This window comes from Syngnathoides biaculeatus, chromosome 6 (assembly GCF_019802595.1).
Source record: "Syngnathoides biaculeatus isolate LvHL_M chromosome 6, ASM1980259v1, whole genome shotgun sequence".
Classification (NCBI taxonomy): domain Eukaryota; kingdom Metazoa; phylum Chordata; class Actinopteri; order Syngnathiformes; family Syngnathidae; genus Syngnathoides; species Syngnathoides biaculeatus.
In genome coordinates, this window is record NC_084645.1 from 11,016,774 (window position 1) to 11,036,501 (window position 19,728).

Consider the following 19,728-nt stretch of genomic DNA (forward strand, 5'->3'; position numbering starts at 1 on the left):
GTGGGCATGACTGCCAGCTGCATTCTTTTTAGTGGATTTGGGGCACCGTTGTCAATCACAAATTCTGTATAACAATGGCCACAAATTTGTCAACTTCCACCAGAAATGGCTTCATAAGGAATTTGCTGACAAACTGCTGCAAGAAAAACATGCAAAATATTTGGAATTAGTCACTGATGGTGTAGTGGTGCACACGTCTGATTTTGGTGTGGGCATGGGATTACGTCCTGCTTGGTGATGAATGTCGATTAATCTGTGCCCCGTGACTGACTGGTGACCAGTTCAGGGTGTAGTCCACTTTTCCCCCAAAATTAGCAAGGATAAGCTCCGGCACTCCTTCGAACGTTGTGAGGATAAGGCGGCTTGGACAATGGACATGGACATTTTAATATTAACCCTTATAATGAGAACAAAAAACAGATTGATGTTTCCCTTGACTGAATGCGGGTCACTCCGGACATTCTCTGCAGCCAGGCCTGGAGAGGGGGTTCTAAGGTAAGCAGTTGGTGGCCGGGCCAACACCCATGGGGCTCAGCTGGACAAAGCCCGAAAGGGTAACGTGGGTCCCCCTCATGGGCTCATCACCTATGGGAGGGCCCATAGGGGTAAGGTACAGTGAGTATCCTCCGCAGGGTGTCCAGGCTCTCCCTTAGTGATAATGGGAGAACCTGGCCCCTGCGGGAGGGCCTCAGAGTTGAGCCATTACTCCGCCGTATTGAGATAGACTTATCCAGAAAATGAACATGGCACAGTTGTCTGCATATTGTATGTTTTTTCATTGTATTGATGGTTTCTCCTGTTGCAATGACATAAAGGTGGGAGCGATCAGACAAGCTGAGGGATGCGATTGAGAAATTCTTACTCATTTTTATCTGTTCTAGCTAATTCAATATTTACACATTCTGTTAAATGTACTGCACATAAAGCTGTTTGATGTGCTGTACTGTTACATATTGATATATGTTTAAATTTCAGTAACTTTTATTGAAGCATGATTCTTTTTTGGGGGCGGGACAAATGATCTCAAAAAAAAAAAGGCATGAATATAATTCAAAAGCTTCCAAATTTGGTTTTGGAGTTTTGCCATACCTCCAAACTCAGAGTTTTAAATATTTTTTTTCTTTTCAACAAAAAAACAGGTTTATTTTCAATTGCGGAGACACCTCACAGAACCAAACATAAAATAGAATATAACAATCAGCCCCTTCACTGCAGGGAGAGGCAGCAGTGCCTATGACCAGACCAAGAAAGAGATAGTTTGTAAATGAAAAGACAATTTATAAGCACACAATGTTTTAGAGTTTGTAAACTGGAACAGTATATTTAACATATCCTATTTGACCTATTATTTCATTTCATATTAACTACAAAATAAACCATAAACAGATTACATGAATGAACCACAGAAAATGTAATTACTGTATAGTGTTTTGATATCAGTGATTATTCCCATGGGGACACTCTATGTTGAAGAGAAAAATAAAGTTTGGTAAGTATCCACTAAAATGGCACACAACTGTATTTTACAACCAGTTTACAGTATGGAAAAATCCAAGTCATTCAAAGGGTTCACACACTTGCTATATACTGTAAACTGCCATTCTGCACATAATGTTATAGTATGCAGCCTACCTTGTTTCCATACAAAAGCTATAATTTAAATGCAAATATTCAGGTCATTTCAGGTTTGTCCCCAATACTCTATAACAATTCACACCATTAACATTAGAAAAACATATTCAAAACTCAGCTTGCATTCAAAAGAAGTGCAGTTTACATTAGTGATGAGCCCACAGCATTATGAAAAAGAAAGTCTGGATTTTATTGGGAGTTGTGGCTTTATCCATGTAAATTGGCAAAACATTTCTGTGGAAGAAAGCAAGACTGTTGGAGGAAGATAATGCAGAACAACAGCAAACTTCAACATTGTCTTGAATGAGTCTTTGGTGGTATGGTAATGAAGCATTGAATAAAGAAAGATTAAAAATGTTATCACACATCCTAAAGAAAGGTAGAGCGATTCTAGTGGCATCTACACCTGACATGATGCTGAACTGAACTGAGCCAAGCTTGATCTGAAACTAGCTGAAAGTCAAACAATTCATCGAATGAACTAGAGGCATGGCGCAAAGTGAGTGTCTTGGGTGGTGTTCGATAGGTTTGCCAATGTCAGCAGAGAAAGAAAAGAGTCGCATTTGTACTCTCTTGGATCAATTAGGCTTAGTGATTGACAGTTAGCTTCCGATGTTCACATTTGTCAAACAAGCTAAAGCAGACAGCAGGAGGGAAGGCATGAGCTTCCTCCAATCTCTCCAAGGGCCACTCTTCTCTTCCCTCCACCACTTTGACTCCCCATGCCCACCAGAGTAGAAGAATTATTTAGGCAAAGTTGTGAATAGCCAGCCTAAACATTTCATTGGTGCACACCCAGGCAGAGTTTATTTCCCTCAGGAGGAAAATTTGATGAAAACCCATGACTTGATCGTTGTCAGCCTGCAAACAAATAACAGCTATTGACACATCCATCAGCATACCAGTTGGACCTGTTATACTGATACATATATTCAGCACAACATTGGTAGTTGATAAATACCCTTTTCCCTCACAAATATAGACAGTAAATTATAGAAAAATGTCTATAGTCCATTTGTTTTTTGACAAGCTTATTTAAAGGGCTACTGACACGTGAACCATGATTTTTAGTATGTTTTTAATAACTAAAAAAAAAAAAAAAAGAGCTGGAATGGACCCATTCATTTTTTCACCAAACGTCATGTCATATGAATTTTTGCATCTCCCGCCATGAAAATCCTCTCAAGGTATTTGTGTTTGAGAGGAAACAGGAAATGACGTTTTTTGCAGTCGCGGGGTCAAGTGTTTATATCGGTTTATACCTACTGTACTGGAGAAAAATAGTTTTTTTTTTCATCGTGTTAGCCAAAATGCAGGCTCATTGTATTGCTGGATTTTGTTCGAACACTTGGGAGGATGGATTCACTCTTCACACTTTTCCAAAACACCCAGTTTGTCATGAAAAATGGATTGCGCAGCTACAAAGGACAAGAGCTTTGTGGGTTCTAAATGACAGGTAGGTGTGTATAGAGCTATTTAAAAAAAAATAATAGTTGGGGGGGCGCGTAATCCTTCTCTCAGAAGGTAACAAAAGATCCGTGTCACAATAATTGAATAAAGTACGTAAGTCAGGGGTGCTAAATGTGTCGATGTGCGCGGGTCCGGTGTTGTTCATCGCCGGCAGCAGCAGCGTTGTTAATCGGCGCCGGGGTGGCGTGTGGTCGTTGCCGCGGGGGCCGGCATGTGGTCGCCAGGGCAGGCGTTAGCCCCGACGTGGAGGTGGATCAGGCGGGGAGGTGGTTTGGCCACTTGCGGGAGGAGAAAGGAGCCCCCCCCACCGGCCAATGGTTTCTGGACACCACTAAAGTAGTTACTTCGCCCGGCATGGGTCCTCCTGAGTACGCTACATTCTGTCATACATGTGTGGGATTCTGTTGTTAGTTAGAATTGATCCGTACGGAAGTAAATATGTGCCTCCGCTGTCTGCAATTTAACTGGCTACAATTCGGTGTCTGAAATTCAGTGTCTAAATTCAGTGTTAAGAAGGCAGGGTTACTTCAGGTCTTCTTAACACTGAATTTAGATGGTGAATTTCAGACGGCAAATTGTAGCCAGTTGAATCTCAGACTGAAAATATTGAGTTTGAATTTTGAAGGTTGAATTTTTTCATATGGAAAATTTGTTAACATTGAAAAGTTAAACTGAAATATAGCTATTGAAAATGTGAATTTTATAACATAATATTTTCAGTGGAATTTTTAATTTAAATCCTGGTGGCATATATTTAGTTCCGCATATCATCTAAATATGCCTCGAAACGATAGGTGAATATTGCCCCGGTCACTTCACTTGATTGTGAGATGTTCTCTAATTCGAAATGAGCTTCAGTCCAGAAGGGCCTTAGAAAAATCTGAAAATCTCTCTTGTTCCTCTCCCATACTAGGTCCCACTATGTGTTTTCTATGGCGACTGTCCCAGTGTGTCATCCACAAATTATGTTGCAGGCAATATGGCCGCCACCGGGACGTTGAGTGAGACTTCCGCAACTTTGCGCATGAATGACATGAATTCCACTCATTTTTTTTTCGTACAGACATTGAAGTGAATACCATTGCATGCAGTTTTCATAATAATATCTCATTTAAAATGTATATATGGATGTCAGTAGACCTTTAAAAGTATGGGTACAACGATAACTTTACATTTGTAGCTCCACTTACTTTTAATTGTCCTACAACCATACTCAGGATGCAGCCGTCCGTGGTTGGCTGGTGGTCCTGTGCTGTGATAGTGTGCCCAATTTTTTTGATGCCCAGATTCTATCTCACATACAGACAATACAAAATACAGTTGAGATCAATGTCACTCAGGAAGTCAATCATTTGTACTGCAAGCCCAATCTATAATGCAAAATATGTAGATTCACATGATTAAAGATCAAATATTTTACCAACTTTTCTAAAATTGGAGATGTTATATTGGTTCTATTGTGCCTCAGTGAAAGTGAAAAATTAATTCAAATCATTTGCGCATTCCTGAGTTCGAGATGTTTTTCTGCCAAGATGCCTGTAATCAGGTCGTTCGAATTTCTTGACCTTAGCTACATCACGAGTGAAGATGTTTGCCTAGCTCTCCGCATAAACTCGAGCTCTCACAAGTAGTGAGGGTTGGGTCTTCTCTACGGAGGCAAGCAATCATAGAAAAGGGGGCAGTCTTAGCCAAATATGGACAAAGCAGATATAAAAATGGGTCAAACAGAAGTAGATGTCAGAGGCCGCTTTTCTGGACACATGGATGACAAAACGCAAGATGTTTTTTGAAATTAAATTGACACTTTTATACTAAGTCCATGTTATTCACATTACAGAAGTCAGTGTTGACATGTCCACCTGGCACCAGGACATCCTAGGTCGCATTTCGGTGATCGGCTTTGTGGTCGTGTGATCGGATTTGCGACCGGATGTCTTGGACACTTGGGAGAAGTGTTGTCAAGGCAATGGCGAGCCCAAATACAGCCATTGCTATAGTGTGTTTATGTAAACTCAATAGAAATAAAGGAGAAACAGCAAACTGTGGTCATACTTGTGGCTTGGGAAACGAGGCCAAATTAGGATGTCAGTGTTTACAGAGGGAGACTTTCAAAAGTGGTATTGAGTTCAGAAAGAAAAGAAGACTCTGGTAGCCCAGATTCAGCTTTTGAGGATTACTATGAAGTGGTTGATTGGGAGTCACACAGACTTACAGAGCAAGAGTTGGGTCATGTTGTTAAAGTAAGTTTTTAAACATGGATAGCATGTCCTTCGTTTTTATTTATTTCTATTTGAGCACCATACAAATTCACTATTTGCCATTAATTATGAGTGAAGCTACATTGATACATTATATTATAGTGTGCTCGTGTTGGATGGTACACAGTAAAAATCACAACATCAGCAGCCACGCAAGCAACATCCTCAATGTATACATTTTAAGCAGATAAACTTACAAGGAGTTTCTTGGTAATTGCCTCCTTTCCGCAAATTTTTTCTCCCTCCCAGGTTAGCATTGACTCAGCAATCTGTGTGGGAGACAGGTAGTTCAGAAACTCACATTTAAACTATACCATAAAATTTTCAACAAGTTGAAAATCAGTGTAAAATGATTGCTTTGAATATTTTTGAGTAAAAAAATATATAAACCGATTAAAATCACTGTAAAACTCAAGAATAAACTCAAATCCCTACAAATTTTGATTTTACAAATAGCACAATTTTTTATGAGTCCCTTGTACATCTAAAATGTTGAATTCAACAAGGCGAATCAATTTGGTTTTAAAAAATAATTCACCTGCCTGATTTTGAACTGCATGCAATCAATCAGATGCTGTAAAAGTACTTTGTCAATCAATCATTAGCTCAAACAAACTTCCCTTCATGAGCAATAGTTATACCATACTTGAGTTTATTAAAGCAGAGAAGCAAATGGCTTGTCTTGATGATTTTGTGAATTTTCACTCACAAAAGTAGGTTTGATGAACACTTTTGGCAGCCAATGGAGATGCAAATTAACAACAATTAAAAAAAAAAAAGCTTTGGTGTTCACAGTACAAGAAAAATAGTTTTTTCGTACCTTATATATATATAAAGTCTATAGACTATTATTTTTTTGTTTTTGCACAGTGATACGCCATTTTCTTTTGGCTTGCAGTATTTTTCATCAAAATAATCAGTTGGTTATTCATTTTATAACAACAAATGAAAAATAAATAATTACTTGAATGAACCTTATCGTGGTGGAGGGGTTTGTGTGTCCCGATGATCCTAGGAGCTACGTTATCTAGGGATTCATGCCCCTGGTAGTTTCACCCATGGCAAACAGGTCCAAGGTGAGGGACCAGACAAAGTATGACTCCAAAACCCCCATGATGACTACAAAAATTGGATCTTGGTTTTCTTTGCCCAGACGCGGGTCACTGGGGTCCCCCCATCTGGAGCCAGGCCTGGAGGTGGGACTCGAAGGCGAGCACCTGGTGGCCGGGCCTGCACCTACGGGGCTCGGCCAGGCACAGCCCGAAAGGCTAAAATAGCCCCCCCCCCCCATGGGCTTACTACCTGTGAAAGGGGCCATAGGGGTCAGGAGAAATGTTACCTGGGCAGTGGCCAAATGGGATCTTGGCGATCTGATCCCCAGCTACAGAAATTTGCTCTAGGGATATGGAATGTCACCTCTTTGGCAGGGAAGGAGCCAGAGTTGGTGCATGAGGTCGAGAAGTACCGACAAGATATAGTTGGACTCGCCTATACGCACCGCTCGGGCTCTGGCACCACTCCTCGTGAAAGGGGATGGACTCTGTTTCCACTCAGGAGTTGCCCACAAGGAGAGACGCTGAGCAGGTGAGGGTATACTTATTAGCCCCCAGCTCGGGGCCTGTATGTTGGGGTTTACCCTGGTGAATGAGAGGAGAGCCTCCTTCTGCCTGCAGGTAGGGGGACAGGTTCTGAGTGTTGTATGTGCTTATGCGCCAAACATCAGTGCAGAGTACCCACCCTTTTTGGAGTCCTTAGAGGGAGTTCTGGAGAGCACCCCCATCATTACGTGACTTCAATGCCCATGTGAGCAATGACAGTGAGACCTGGAAGGACGTGATTGGGGAAAAACGCCCCCCGATCAGAACTCGAGTTGTGTTATGTTACTGGACTTCTGTGCTCATCACGGATTGTCCATAACAAACACAATGTTCAGGCATAAGGGTGTTGACATGTCCACCTGGCACCAGGACACCCTAGGTTGCATTTCGATGATCGGCTTTGTGGTCGTGTGATCGGATTTGCGACCGCATGTCTTGGACACTTGGGAGAAGAGATGGGCGGAGCTGTCAAATGATCACCACCTGGCGGTGAGTTGGCTCCAATGCTGCGGGAAGATCCCAGTCCGATGTGGCAGGCACAAACGTATTGTGGGGGTCTGCTGGGAAGGGCTGGCAGATTCCCCTGTCAGAAGGAATTTCAACTCCCACCTCCGGAAGAACTTTGCTCACGTCCCAAAAGAGGCGGGGGACATTGTGTCCGAGTGGACGATGTTCCACGCCTCCATTGCCGAGGTGGCCAACTGGAGCTGTGGCCGAAAGGTGGTCGGTGCCTGTCGTGGCGGCAACCCACAAACACGTTGGTGGACACCAACAGTGGGGGATGCTGTCAAGCTGAAGAAGGAGTACTAATCGGGGATTTCTGGCCTGTGGAACTCCTGAGGCAGCTGATAAGTACCGCCTGGCCAAGCGGAATGCAGCTTCGTGGTCACTGAGGCAAAAACCTGGGCATGGGAGGAGTTCGGTGAGGCCAAGGAGAATGACTTCAAGACGGCTTCGAGGAAATTCTGGTCCACTGTCCGGCGTCTAAGGAGGGGAAAGCAGTGCACCGTCAACACTGTGTATAATGGGGACGGGGCGCTGCTGACCTCGACTCGGGATGTTGTGAGTCGACGGGGAAAATACTGGAGAGGAGGGTCAATCGGGAAGTCGAGGCTCAGATTCAGGAGGAGCAATGTGGTTTTCGTCTTGGCCGTGGAACAGTGAACCAGCTCTACACCCTTGGCAGGATCCTCGAGGGTGCATGGGAGTTCGCCCAACAAGTCTACATGTGTTTTGTGGACTTGGAGAAGGCATTCAACAGTGTTCCTGTGAGGGGTTCTTTGGGAGGATGGGGTACAGAATCCCCTGATGCGAGCTGTTCAGGATCCATACGACCACTGTCAGAGTTTGGGCCGCATTGCCGGCACTAAGTCGGATTCGTTTCCGGTGAGATTTGGACTCCACCAAGGCTGCCCTTTGTCACGATTTTGTTCATAATTTTCATGGACAGAATTTCTAGGTGCAGCCGAGGCGTAAAGGGTGTCCGGTTTAGTGGCCTTAGAGATAGGGTGAGAAGCTCGGTCATCCGGGAGGGGCTCAGTGTCAAGCCGCTACTCCTCCGCATTGAGAGGAGCCAGATGAGGTGGCTAGGGCATCTGATTCAGATGCCTCCCGGACGCTTCCCTGGTGAGGTGTTCCGGGTATGTCCCACTGGAAAGAGATCCCCAAGGACAACCCAGGACACACTGGAGAGACTATGTCTCTCGGCTGGCTTGGGAACGCCTCAGGATCTCTCCGGAAGAGATGGAAGAAGTGGCTGAGGAAAGTTAAGTCTGGGTATCCCAGCTGAAGCTACTTCCCCCGCGACCCGACCCGGAAAAGCGGTAGATAATGGATGGATGAATGGATGAAGCTGTAAAAAGTGACAATGATCCAAACTGTCTTCAGCATACAGTAGGTACTTGTAGCTATCATGCTGACTGCATATCATTTCTCAAGAAACGCCAGTAAGTAACTAATTTTATTTTGTGTTTAAGCATTGGTCACTTTTTAATGGGAATTCATATTAATTTCCATGTTGTACCAAATCCTTATTTGGATCCAGTGAAGAAAATAAGTATTTGAACATCCTATATTATATTACAAGTTTTCCACTATAACTCATAGAGGTGTCTGAAATTTTCATTGTAGGTGCATGTCCACAGTGAGAGATAATCTAAAAAGAAAAATCCAGAAATCACAAGGTTTGATTTGTTTAACGATTTATTTGTGTGATACAGCTGCAAATAAGTATTTGAACACCTGAGAAAACCAATGTTAATATTTTGGTTCAGTAGCCTTTGTTTGCAATTAGAGGTCAAACGTTTCCTGTAGTTGTTTACCAGGTTTGCACACGCTGCAAAAGGGATTTTGGCCCACTCCTCGACAAGATCTGCTCGATCTCTAGATCCGATAGGTTACTGGGCTGTCACTGAGAAACAGAGTTTTAGCGAGGCCACACCAGAACCTTGATATGCTTCTTACTGAGCTCCTCCTTGGTTTTCCTGGCTGTGTTCTTCAGGTCATTGTCATGTTGAAAGACCCAGCCACGACACATTTTCAATGCTCTGACTGAGAGAAAGAGGTTGTTCCCCAAAATCTCACAATACATGGCTGCGGTCATCCTCACCTTAATACAGCGCAGTTGTCCTGTCCCATGTGGAGGAAAGCACCCCTGAACATGATGCTACCACTCCCATGCTTCACAGTGGGGATGGTGTTCTTGGGATGGAACTCATCATTCATCTTCCTCCAAACACGTTTTGTATCATCTGACCACAAAACTTTCTCCCATGACTCCTCTGTATCATTCAAATGGTCATTGGCAAACTTGAGAAAGGACTTGACATGTGCTGGTTTAAGCAGGGGAAGCTTCCGTGCCATGCATGATTTTAAACCGTGACGTCTCAGTGTATTACCAACAGTCACCTTGGAAACAGTGGTCCCAGCTTTTTTCAGGTCCTTGACCAAGTCCTGTCGTGTCGTCCTGGGCTGATTCCTCACCTTTTCCAAGGATCATTGAGACCCCACAGGGGGATATCTTGCATGTGGCCCCACTCCAATTGAGATTGACCGTCATGTTTAGCTTCTTCCATTTTCTAATGATTCCTCCAACAGTGGACCTTTTTTAACCAAGCTGCTTGGCAATTTCTCTGTAGCCCTTTCCAGCCGTGTGGAGTTGTACAATTTTGTCTCTGGTGTTTTTGAACAGCTTTTTGGTCTTGGCCATGTTAAAAGTTTGAGTCTTACTGATTGTATGGGGTGGACAGGTGTCTATGCAGCTAACGACCTCACACAGGTGCATCTGATTCGGGATAATAAATGGAGTGGAGGTGAACTTTTAAAGGCGGACAAAGAGGTCTTTGAGGGTCAAAATTCTAGCTGATAGACAGGTGTTCAAATCCTTATTTGCAGCTATATCACACTAATAAATCATAAAAATAAAAATCCTACATTGTGATTTCAGGATTTTTCTTTTTAGATTATTTCTCTCAGAGTGGACATGCACCTACGATGAAAATTTCAGACCCCTCCATGATTTCTAAGTGGGAGAACTTGCAATATAGCAGGGTGTTCAAATACTCATTTTCTTCACTGTATAGATTAGATCTATTTTATGGAGCCAAATTAAAACTATTTGTAATCAACTATCATCATCAGCTGATGAACTCACAATTACAAAAAACTGTGTGCACTGTGTGGTACAAGTTGCCCCTCCGCCCTTTCCTCTCTCCAGTTGTCTTGATGAAGTTAAAGTCATACTCACATAGAGATCAGCAAGTTTTGCTCTATAACTTTGGAATAACTGGTAGTAGTGCCGCACAAAGCCAGTCCCTATCTGCTCCCACAATGGCGAGTCCTGCATTCTGAATAACACTGCATGGGACACAAGAGAAAAGGAAGCAAAAAGGATTATAAACAGGCTGTGTGAAATGGTCAAGGGTCAATATAATGAGGTATGTTCAAATACAATAAAATTTTATTCATTCAGCCATCACGACACTAATCAAATAATTTCCTGGCCTGTGTCCCATTCATAATGATTTGAATCCATGGGCAGTTATTAGTAGAATTACTGAATGGATCAGTACACATCTACTTATAAATGTCCTTCCATTTCATCACTATTTCAGACACTATTAAATAATATCTGATAAAGAACTACTGTATCCATCCATTATCTGAGCTCCTTATCCTCACAAGGGTTGTGGGGGTGCTGGAGCCTATCCCAGCTATCTTTGGACAGGAGGCAGGGTACACCTTGAACTGGTTGCCAGCCAATCGTACATAGAAACAAATCATTTGCACTCCATCACACAGAAAAGCACTTGTTCTGTCTTTCACGATGCCGCACTGGCATAAATAGATGAATAAAGCATTTCTTGTTAATATTTTTTGAGAAATGAATGAATTGCATCCTCCTTTTGAAGTGCTGTTATTCTGGAAAATTGACAAAAATCATTGTTTCTCACTTATTTTTTTATTTTACCCATCTCAAAGACTAATCCCAAATGCATCCTCCAGGAAAATATTAAGTAAAATATTTTTCTGTTTTAATTTCTCATTTAGGAATTTGAAGTTAGTTCATTCTGTGTCATAATCCTTAACATCGCTCTATCCTTTAATACATTTAACACCTGGAAAATAGACAATTGTAGTGCGTTTCTTCATTAATACAAGCTGTACTCGCAGATCAGCTTGTCTGCAATGTTACGTATGCATCGGTATTTCCACTGGGACCACAACCAAGGCCAAGACCCGCAGAACCTCAGTGTGAAAATACAAATTCCAGTGCACCTAATACCACACAGGCTGATCTGATAAGCAAAAATGTTACTTAAACGTAAGAGTAGCAATAGAGAATGTACCTTTCAGAGGTGGGTAGAGTAGCCAAGTACTGTACTTATGTAAGAGTATTGTTACTTGACAATAATGTGATGTAAATAAAGTAAAATGTAAAGTAAAAAGTAGTGCTCCCCAAAAATATTTGAGTCTGAGTTAAAAAGTACACAGTGAAATCATTCGAGTACTGAGTTGAAAAATTCATTAGAATGTGCTTTCCGAAGGTATAAGATACGCAAGTTTGGGCAGACATTTCCAGAAAAATATAAATACATGAAAGCTGTTTTTTTCTGTCTAGTTGTAAACAAGAGAAGCATGCGCTTGCCATGGCTATGAGGCAGGCAGGCTTACTTTGTATTAACAGCCTTGATGAGGAAACCCAATAGAAGATGTGTGAGGTCATTTGACTCTTGTTGTTGGATTACTGAACTACACTTAAACGTCACTAGTGCTTGAATTAGCTTGGACAGCCATCTATTATCTGAGCCACTTATTCTCAACAAGCATCGTGGGATCCTGCCGGAGCCTATCCCAGCTATCTTCGACTAGGAGAAAACAGTTCCCAATCTGGAAGTTGTACTCTTACACACGGTGAAAAAATAAGCAATGATTGATTCATTAAAGTAGCAGGCGACATTTAGATAGCTTTAACTGAGCTAAAGTATGGTTACCACAAGCTGGCAACGTTCAAGAAGTGCGAAGCAACCTATGACGTCAGTGATTGCGAACTCATCTGATCTATGTTTTCCAATTTAAGTAAAAGAAAGTATTTTGAGTCCAAATTGCAAATTTCACCAAAAGGCAACTGATTTGCATATATTCTGTAAAAAAACAGAACTTACCAAATAATGCAGTTTTATTCAACACTGTCAGAGCATGCAATCTGTTCTTTATGAAATTTATGTTTGTATGTACGATTGAACCCAGAGGTTTGCATACACTGCCATTTTTTTTCATCTCTCAGTCTGAAGTCAAATCAGATGGAGCCTCTCCTATTTCAGGTAAGTCGGGATCACCAAAATTATTTCATTTTGTTAAATGGCAAAAATCATGAGAGAATTTTATTTTGTTCACGGTCAAACATTTACATTCACTTCCTTAGTATCGAGTAGCATTTCCTTTGAACTCCATGACTTGGGTCAAACATTTTTGAGTGTCCTTCCAGAAGCTTCTAACAGTACTCTGATGGAAAACCTGGCTCATTCTTCGTGGCAGAATGTTGTAACTGAGTTAGGTTTATCAGTTGCCCTGCTCCCACACACCTTTTCTGATCTGCCCACAAATTTTCAATGACATTCAGCTCAGGGCTTTGTTTCCGATGACCACTCCATGACATTGGCTTTGTTATCCTCGAGCTACTTTTTACCTATTTTGGCATTATCCATTTGGAAAACCCCTTTGCACCCAAGTTTTAGCTTCCTGGCTGATGTCTTGTGATGTTACCTTAATATCCATTCATCCATTTTCTTTTGCCGCTTATCCTTACAAGGATCATGGGGAGTACTGGAGCCTATCCCAGCTGTCAACGGGCAGGAGGCGGGGTACAACCTGAACTGGTCGCCAGCCAATCGCAGGGCACATAGAGACAAACGGTTGCACTCACAATCACACCTATGGGCAATTTAGAGTGTCCAATTAATGTTGCATGTTATAGGAAAGTGGGAGTAAATCGGAATGCACGGAGAAAACCCATGCAGGCACGGGGAGAACATGCAAACTCCATACAGGCGGAGCCGAGATCAAACCCGGTTCCTCATAACTGAGGTCTATGCTTTACGAGCTGAGCCACCATGCTGCTGTTTCCTTAATATATTTATGTATTTTCTTTCTTCATGATGCCATCTATTTTATGAAGTGTTCCAGTTCCTGCTGCAGCAAATCAGGCCTACAGCATGAAGCTGCCATCTCCATGCTTCACCGCTGGTATGTTGTTCTTAGGTCCTTCCCCCTTTTTCCTCCAGATGCAACATTGGTCATTATGGCCAAACAACTCCACTACAGTTTTAGCAGATGACAGGACATGTCTCCAGAAATTAAGATCTTAGTCTTAGTGTGTTTTTTCCAACAGTAATTGTCTTTTTTAAGAGTAATGGCATCATTCTCGGTAAGTGGCCTTTCAGCCCATTTTGGTGCAGGATTCGTTTCACTGTGGATAAAAAGACTTTTACCAGCTTCATCCAAGATCTGCACAGTGTCTTTTGCTTTTGTTCTGAAGGTGATTCACACATTTCGGATCAAAACACGTTCATTTCTGGGACACAGAGATCCTCCTTTCTGTGTGCTATGATGGCTGGACATTCCCATGATTTCTATACTTGCATATAATTGTTCAAACAGATGAAGGCTGCACCTTCAAGCATCTGGAAATTGCACCCAAGGATGAGCCAGACGTGGAGTGCCATGGTTCTTTCTCCGACTGTCTTGATGATTTCTTTTCATTTTCCCATGATTGCAAACAAGGGAGCAGGGTGTTTGGCATGGCCTTAAATACATCCCTCGGTGTGCAGTCAAATAACTCACGTGTTTCTCAGTTAACCTGTAAGGAGCTTCCAAAGCCCTGACCTCTTCATCTGAGCTTCTCTGCGTTCTCTAAAGACATCGTACTTTTTGTGTATGTAAACTTTTTACCTCAAAGAAAATAATAAAATTCTCCATGAAATTATCTCTCTCATTATTATGCCATTTAATAAGATTAAATTATTTTGGTCACCCGAACTGACCTGAAACAGGAGTGGTTTGGTTTGATTTGACTTGAGACAGTGAGACAAAAAAATTAAGTGTTTTTGCACAGTGTATGTAAACGTCTGGCTTCAACTGTGTGTGTGTATATATATATATATATATATATATATATATATATATATATATATATATGCATGCAAGTTTGAAGATAATTTTAAATACACACAAAATAATATACCACCACCGATTGTACCAATACACAAACCAATAAGCCAAGTGTTGTCAGTACATTTCTTGATTTAGCTATTCTATTATAGCTCAATGAACAGTATTTCTCCTCTGATCATCAACATGCTCTGTAATGTTATTTTTCTTACGTTATGAACGATGAAGTTCCTATAATCTTGATAAACGAACATCCGTGACACATCAGTGTTTCATTACGCACGCAGGACAGCCAGTCGTCCACTTGTATAATACTTCCATGCACAGCATATTTTGCTGCAATACAATGGTGGACACGATAGTTGAAGATAATGCTGAATAAAAGGCGTCTTACCGAGGACTTCTCCTGTCACATACATGTCAGTAAGGACAAAGGATGAGGTTATTTTTAACGTTCATGGCACATGTCAGTATACAGGCAGTTAGCTATAACGTCCTCCCATTTTGCTCGTGAGCCTCCTAGACAACGGTGTAACACGCTATTTTAGCATAAACACAGTATTGTCCCAAGCCACGGTTTACCCATGCGGTATCATAACTGTGTAGTTTATGAAGTCATGTGCCTGGTTCTATTAATACACTTTCCTAGAGCGTTGATGTACCGTATTCATTGGGTTGGAGCACACGGCAACATGGTACTGGCTAGCTAACCGACATACATGGGAGTGCCGATCTCAAGAAGTAATTTATCACAAATTCGAGTCACTGACACGTTTAACAATTGCTTTTGTTTTCACGTATCTGATTTCAATGTTTCCACAAGAGCTCGATTTAAATAAAGATCAATGCTTACCTCCTACACTCCTGCCGGATCAGACGACACAGTACGACTTTTACGTACGAGGAACTACGTGCTGAAAGGGTTCGTCATTTGGCCCGCTGTATTGTGGGGATTGTATTATTTCAAACGAACAACGACAACGCGATGCCACGTTAAAAGTCGATGGGGGGAGATACACACGATCAGATAGTATGAATCGCAACAAAAGAGAGCAACTCAATCCATTATTCATTTCAGTCCGGGGTCACATCACTCCGTCCCCGCTGGTTTTGAACCCACTAGTTTGCCGACAGACTTTGGATGCAAATTGAAGTATTCTGGGCAAACCAAGGTTTTTTTGAAGCACCGAACCACCTGGGGCAAAATTGTTTTGAAAGTTAAGTAATGATTTGAAGCATTGATTAACACATAGATCTGACGAAAAGAAAAGCTTCTGTGTATTTAAAGCAGCGTTGTCAAACTAATTTTAGTTTGCAGGCCACATTGACCCCAATTAGATCTGAAGCGGGTGGGACCGCAATATTTGTTCCTTAAAAGTCAAGTGTCGTCAAATGGATGATTTTTAGTATATTATTAATTAAAAACCCACATCCAATATGGTCCCATGTGTTTTTTCCACCACAAAACATGATTTTGACGTATACAGCTTTTTGTAACTCCCGCCATGAAAATCCTCTCAGGGATTTGGTTTTGAGAAGAAGCAGGAAGTGACGTACAGGACAGCGGCGCTCCCTCGTGGACTCGTTTGTTTCCATTAGTTTTTACCTCCGGGAAGGTAGGTCGTTGTTCCTTCGTGTTAGCCAAAATGCCGGCTCATTGCATTGCTAGACATTGCTTGAACACGCAGGAGAATGCAATTACCCTTCATAAGTTTGAAAGAGACCCTGTTCGTTGTGAAAAATGGATTGCACGGGTGCAGAGGACGAGAGCTTCGTGGGTTCCAAATAACATGTAGGTGTGTATACAGCTCCAAAAAAAAAATAATAGTTTGGGGCGGACCACGTAATCGGTCTCTCTCATAACGTAGGAAAAGATCCACGTATGAAATGTGTCAATGTGCGAATCGCCCAGCCAACAATGTCTCAATAGTTTTCATCGCATACTGCAGTGACTTTGAACATACCCCTAAAAGCAACATAGCTCAGCTCCACCTCCTCCTTATATGCCACCAGGGCTCCAAAACTCAGCCACACCTGCTGAGGTGCTGTGTTCGGTGGTTACAGCTTCCGCGAAGGCTGCGCGTCGGGCTTTGCGACGGGGACGGCTCTGAAGAACCCTGGCGAGAATCCGTTACTCAGTCGCGTGCGTGCATAAAGCACCCCGGCTCGACTGCGAGCACCCCCCTAAAGCAGCACCGCTCGGCTCTGTCATGAGCCACACCAGCCGGCTGCGATGAGCCGCAATGGCTCATCTCCGCAGAAGTGGATTGGACGAGGATGCGGTTTGGCCGTGATCGCATATCATCTGAATATGGCTCGAAACAATAGTGTAATATTGCCCTGAGGGTTCGAAACAATAGCCTTTTTGCCCCGGTTACTTCACTTGGTTGTGTGGTGTTGTCCTTTTTGAAAAGAGTTTCGGTGTCGGAAAGGGCGTCGGAAAAATGCGAATATCTCCGTTGTTCGGCTTCCATAATAGCAGGCACTGGGCGTTTTCAACGGCGGCAGTGATGATGACGTCAAGGACAGAGGACGCGACTAATATGGCGACCACTTGGATGTCGAGGGACACTCAATTGTGCAACTTTGTGCATGGATGACGCGCTCTTCACTCACTTTTTTTTTCGTATAGACATTGAAGTGAATACTGTTATATGTAATTTTCATTACAATATCTATTTTAGAATGTTTATAGGGCTGTCAGTCCCACTTTAAAGAACTAATGTTGAAAAAAATCCCCTTTGTTTAGATTTTTAAAAATACTATATTATAATGTATTATACAAATAATTTGGTAGAATTTTCACATTTATTCATTATTCTCACATATATACAGGCAGCATGGTGATGCAACTAGTTGGAGCTTTGGTCTCACAGTTTTGAAAACCGGGGTTCAAATCCTGGCCCCGACTGTATGGAGTTTGCATGTTCTTTAGTGTCATTCCAAGGACATGTATTAAATGGGCACTCTGAATTGCCCCTATATGTGATTGTGAGTGCGACTGTTGTCTGCCCCCGTGTGCCCTACAATTGGCATGCAACCAGTTCAGGGTGGACCCTGCCTCCTGCCCGATGACAGCTGGGATTGCCTCCAGGACTCTGCCGACCCTCGCGAGGATAAGGAGCTCAGATAATGGATGGGTACAGTAGAATAATTTATCAGGTATTATTTAATAGTGTCTGAAATAGTGATGAAATGGAAGGACATTTATAAGTAGATGTGTACTGATCCATTCAGTAATTCTACTAATAACTGCCCATGGATTCAAATCATTATAAATGGGACACAGGCCAGGAAATTATTTGATTAGTGTTGTGATGGCTGAATGACGGGTTCACGTAAAATTTTATTGTATTTGAACATACCTCATTATATTGACCCTTGACTTGAAATGGATGGATGGATGGATGGATGGATGGATGGATGGATGGATGGATGGATATATACATACACCCACTCACAAGGAACAGCTGATGCTGGCATGCATGAAAAATGTTTTCTTATTCAGAACTGATGAGAGTGGAGGAATAAGGTTATCCTATAAATATAAAAACGAGTAGTAAAAAAGTCACAGTTTGTTCTGGAAATCAAAGCTAAGACCCTAATATACAAGATCAATTAATGCTCTTCCACCTGCATATCTGCGCATATCTCTATGTCCTCAGTCGAGGTGCAGTATTATGCTTGTAGCATAGGCGCTAGGCAACATGCTCTCAGATGCCCTGTTTGTTTGATTTCTTCCTGTGTGTCAGTCGAGTTCTTTGATGCTTAATTATTTGATAGCCGTTTTAGTTTTGTGAGACTAATCTGAGCAACAGATCCTTAATAAATAAGCCTTTTATCCATTATCCATTCGTTTGAGTGCATCATTAAGCTGCAAAAATGTAACATGGTTATGGAAAAAGGTCATGCTATAATGCAGTGGAAAATCAGTATTTCCCAAACTACCTCCACACCCCAATAATTCCAAATTTTAGTACCTTTTTGGACCGCAAAAAACAGTTAGATTGTTCATTCAGGCAATGAAGCAGTTGCTGCTTATAATGATTTGTGATTTGAAGCAAGCCTTGAAGGAGTTGTCATGTGTAATTTGATTCAAGGTTTGAAGGATATACCGAACCCTTTGTGTCAAACTGCCATCACTACTATAGAAGCAACAAGTCTAGATGCTGCTGTATCCATGGCCCTCCATGATGCACTGTCTCACCTGGAGCAGCAAGGGAGCTACTGTATGTTTGGTTGCTCTTTGTGGACAGCAACTCTGCATTCAATACCATCCTTCCTCATAAAGTATTGGTCAAACAGGATCTGGGATTTCCATATTGCATATTCACATGAATGACAGAGTATGACAGAGTATCAAGAGAGGAGCTGTGGTACTGCATGCGCAAGTCTGGTGTGGCGGCGAAATATGTTAGAATAGTTCAGGATATGTATGAGGGCAGCAGAACAGTGGTGAGGTGTGCCGTTGGTATGTCAGAAGAATTTAAGGTGGAGGTGGGACTGCATCAGGGATCTGTGCTGAGCCCCTTCCCGTTTGCGGTAGTAATGGATAGGCTGAAAGATGAGGTTAGACTGGAATCCCCTTCGACTATGATGTTCACAGATGATATTGTGATCTGCAGTGAAAGCAGAGAGCCGGCGGAGGAACAATTATAAAGATGGAGGTATGCACTGGAAAGGAGAGGAATGAAGATGAGCCAAAGTAAAACTGAATATATGTGCGTGAATGAGAGGGGTGGAGGAGGAGTGAAGCTCCAGGGAGAAGAGATAGCGAGGCTGGATGACTTCAAATAGTTGGGGTCAACAATACAGAGCAATGGAGAGTGTGGTCAGGAAGTGAGACCACAGTGATGGGACTCATCTCTAAGGGAGATGAGTGCTGCCAACTGCTCTACCTCGTACCTTATGGTCCAGACAGAGACAACAACCTGCTCCTGAATACAGTACTGTACATCAAAGATAACCGGACATTCTACCGTTACTCCTCACTTGGAAAGATGGCAGAATTCGACTTCCTGGGAGTCCACAGCGGGATTTGAACAGGAGTATGAACACAAAACTTTTGAAAAAGGCAGGGCACAGTCCACACTTTTTCAGAG

General features: G+C 42.3%; 1 protein-coding gene across 3 annotated transcripts; it reads right to left on the reverse strand.

Annotated features, from left to right (window-relative positions):
• Positions 1–1,798: 1,798 nt before the first annotated feature.
• Positions 1,799–15,848, reverse strand: nutf2 (nuclear transport factor 2). 3 transcript variants are annotated; one of them, XM_061823444.1, is made up of 6 exons: positions 15,480–15,848; positions 14,839–14,962; positions 10,704–10,813; positions 5,558–5,629; positions 4,293–4,391; positions 1,799–2,493 (listed from the first exon to the last, which is right to left on the reverse strand). In XM_061823444.1, the coding sequence occupies exons 3-6, from the start codon at positions 10,800–10,802 to the stop codon at positions 2,380–2,382; spliced, it is 384 nt and encodes a 127-aa protein (XP_061679428.1). In that variant the 5' UTR covers positions 10,803–10,813; positions 14,839–14,962; positions 15,480–15,848; the 3' UTR covers positions 1,799–2,379. The 3 variants fall into 3 exon arrangements, with proteins under 3 accessions (XP_061679428.1, XP_061679427.1, XP_061679426.1); XM_061823443.1 differs by lacking the exon at positions 14,839–14,962 and having other exon boundaries at positions 15,480–15,836; XM_061823442.1 differs by lacking the exons at positions 14,839–14,962; positions 15,480–15,848 and adding an exon at positions 15,021–15,257.
• Positions 15,849–19,728: the final 3,880 nt, after the last annotated feature.

Excerpts from the sequence above, each read along its gene's own strand:
- nutf2 (XM_061823442.1), bottom strand. The coding sequence starts at position 15,045 with ATGTATGTGACAGGAGAAGTCCTCG. Across the intron at positions 4,392-5,557 it reads CAATTACCAAGAAACTCCTT|AATCTGGGCATCAAAAAAAT; the intron begins GTAAGTTTATCT and ends TATGTGAGATAG. Across the intron at positions 2,494-4,292 it reads TGGTTGTAGGACAATTAAAA|GCTGACAACGATCAAGTCAT; the intron begins GTAAGTGGAGCT and ends ATTTGTTTGCAG.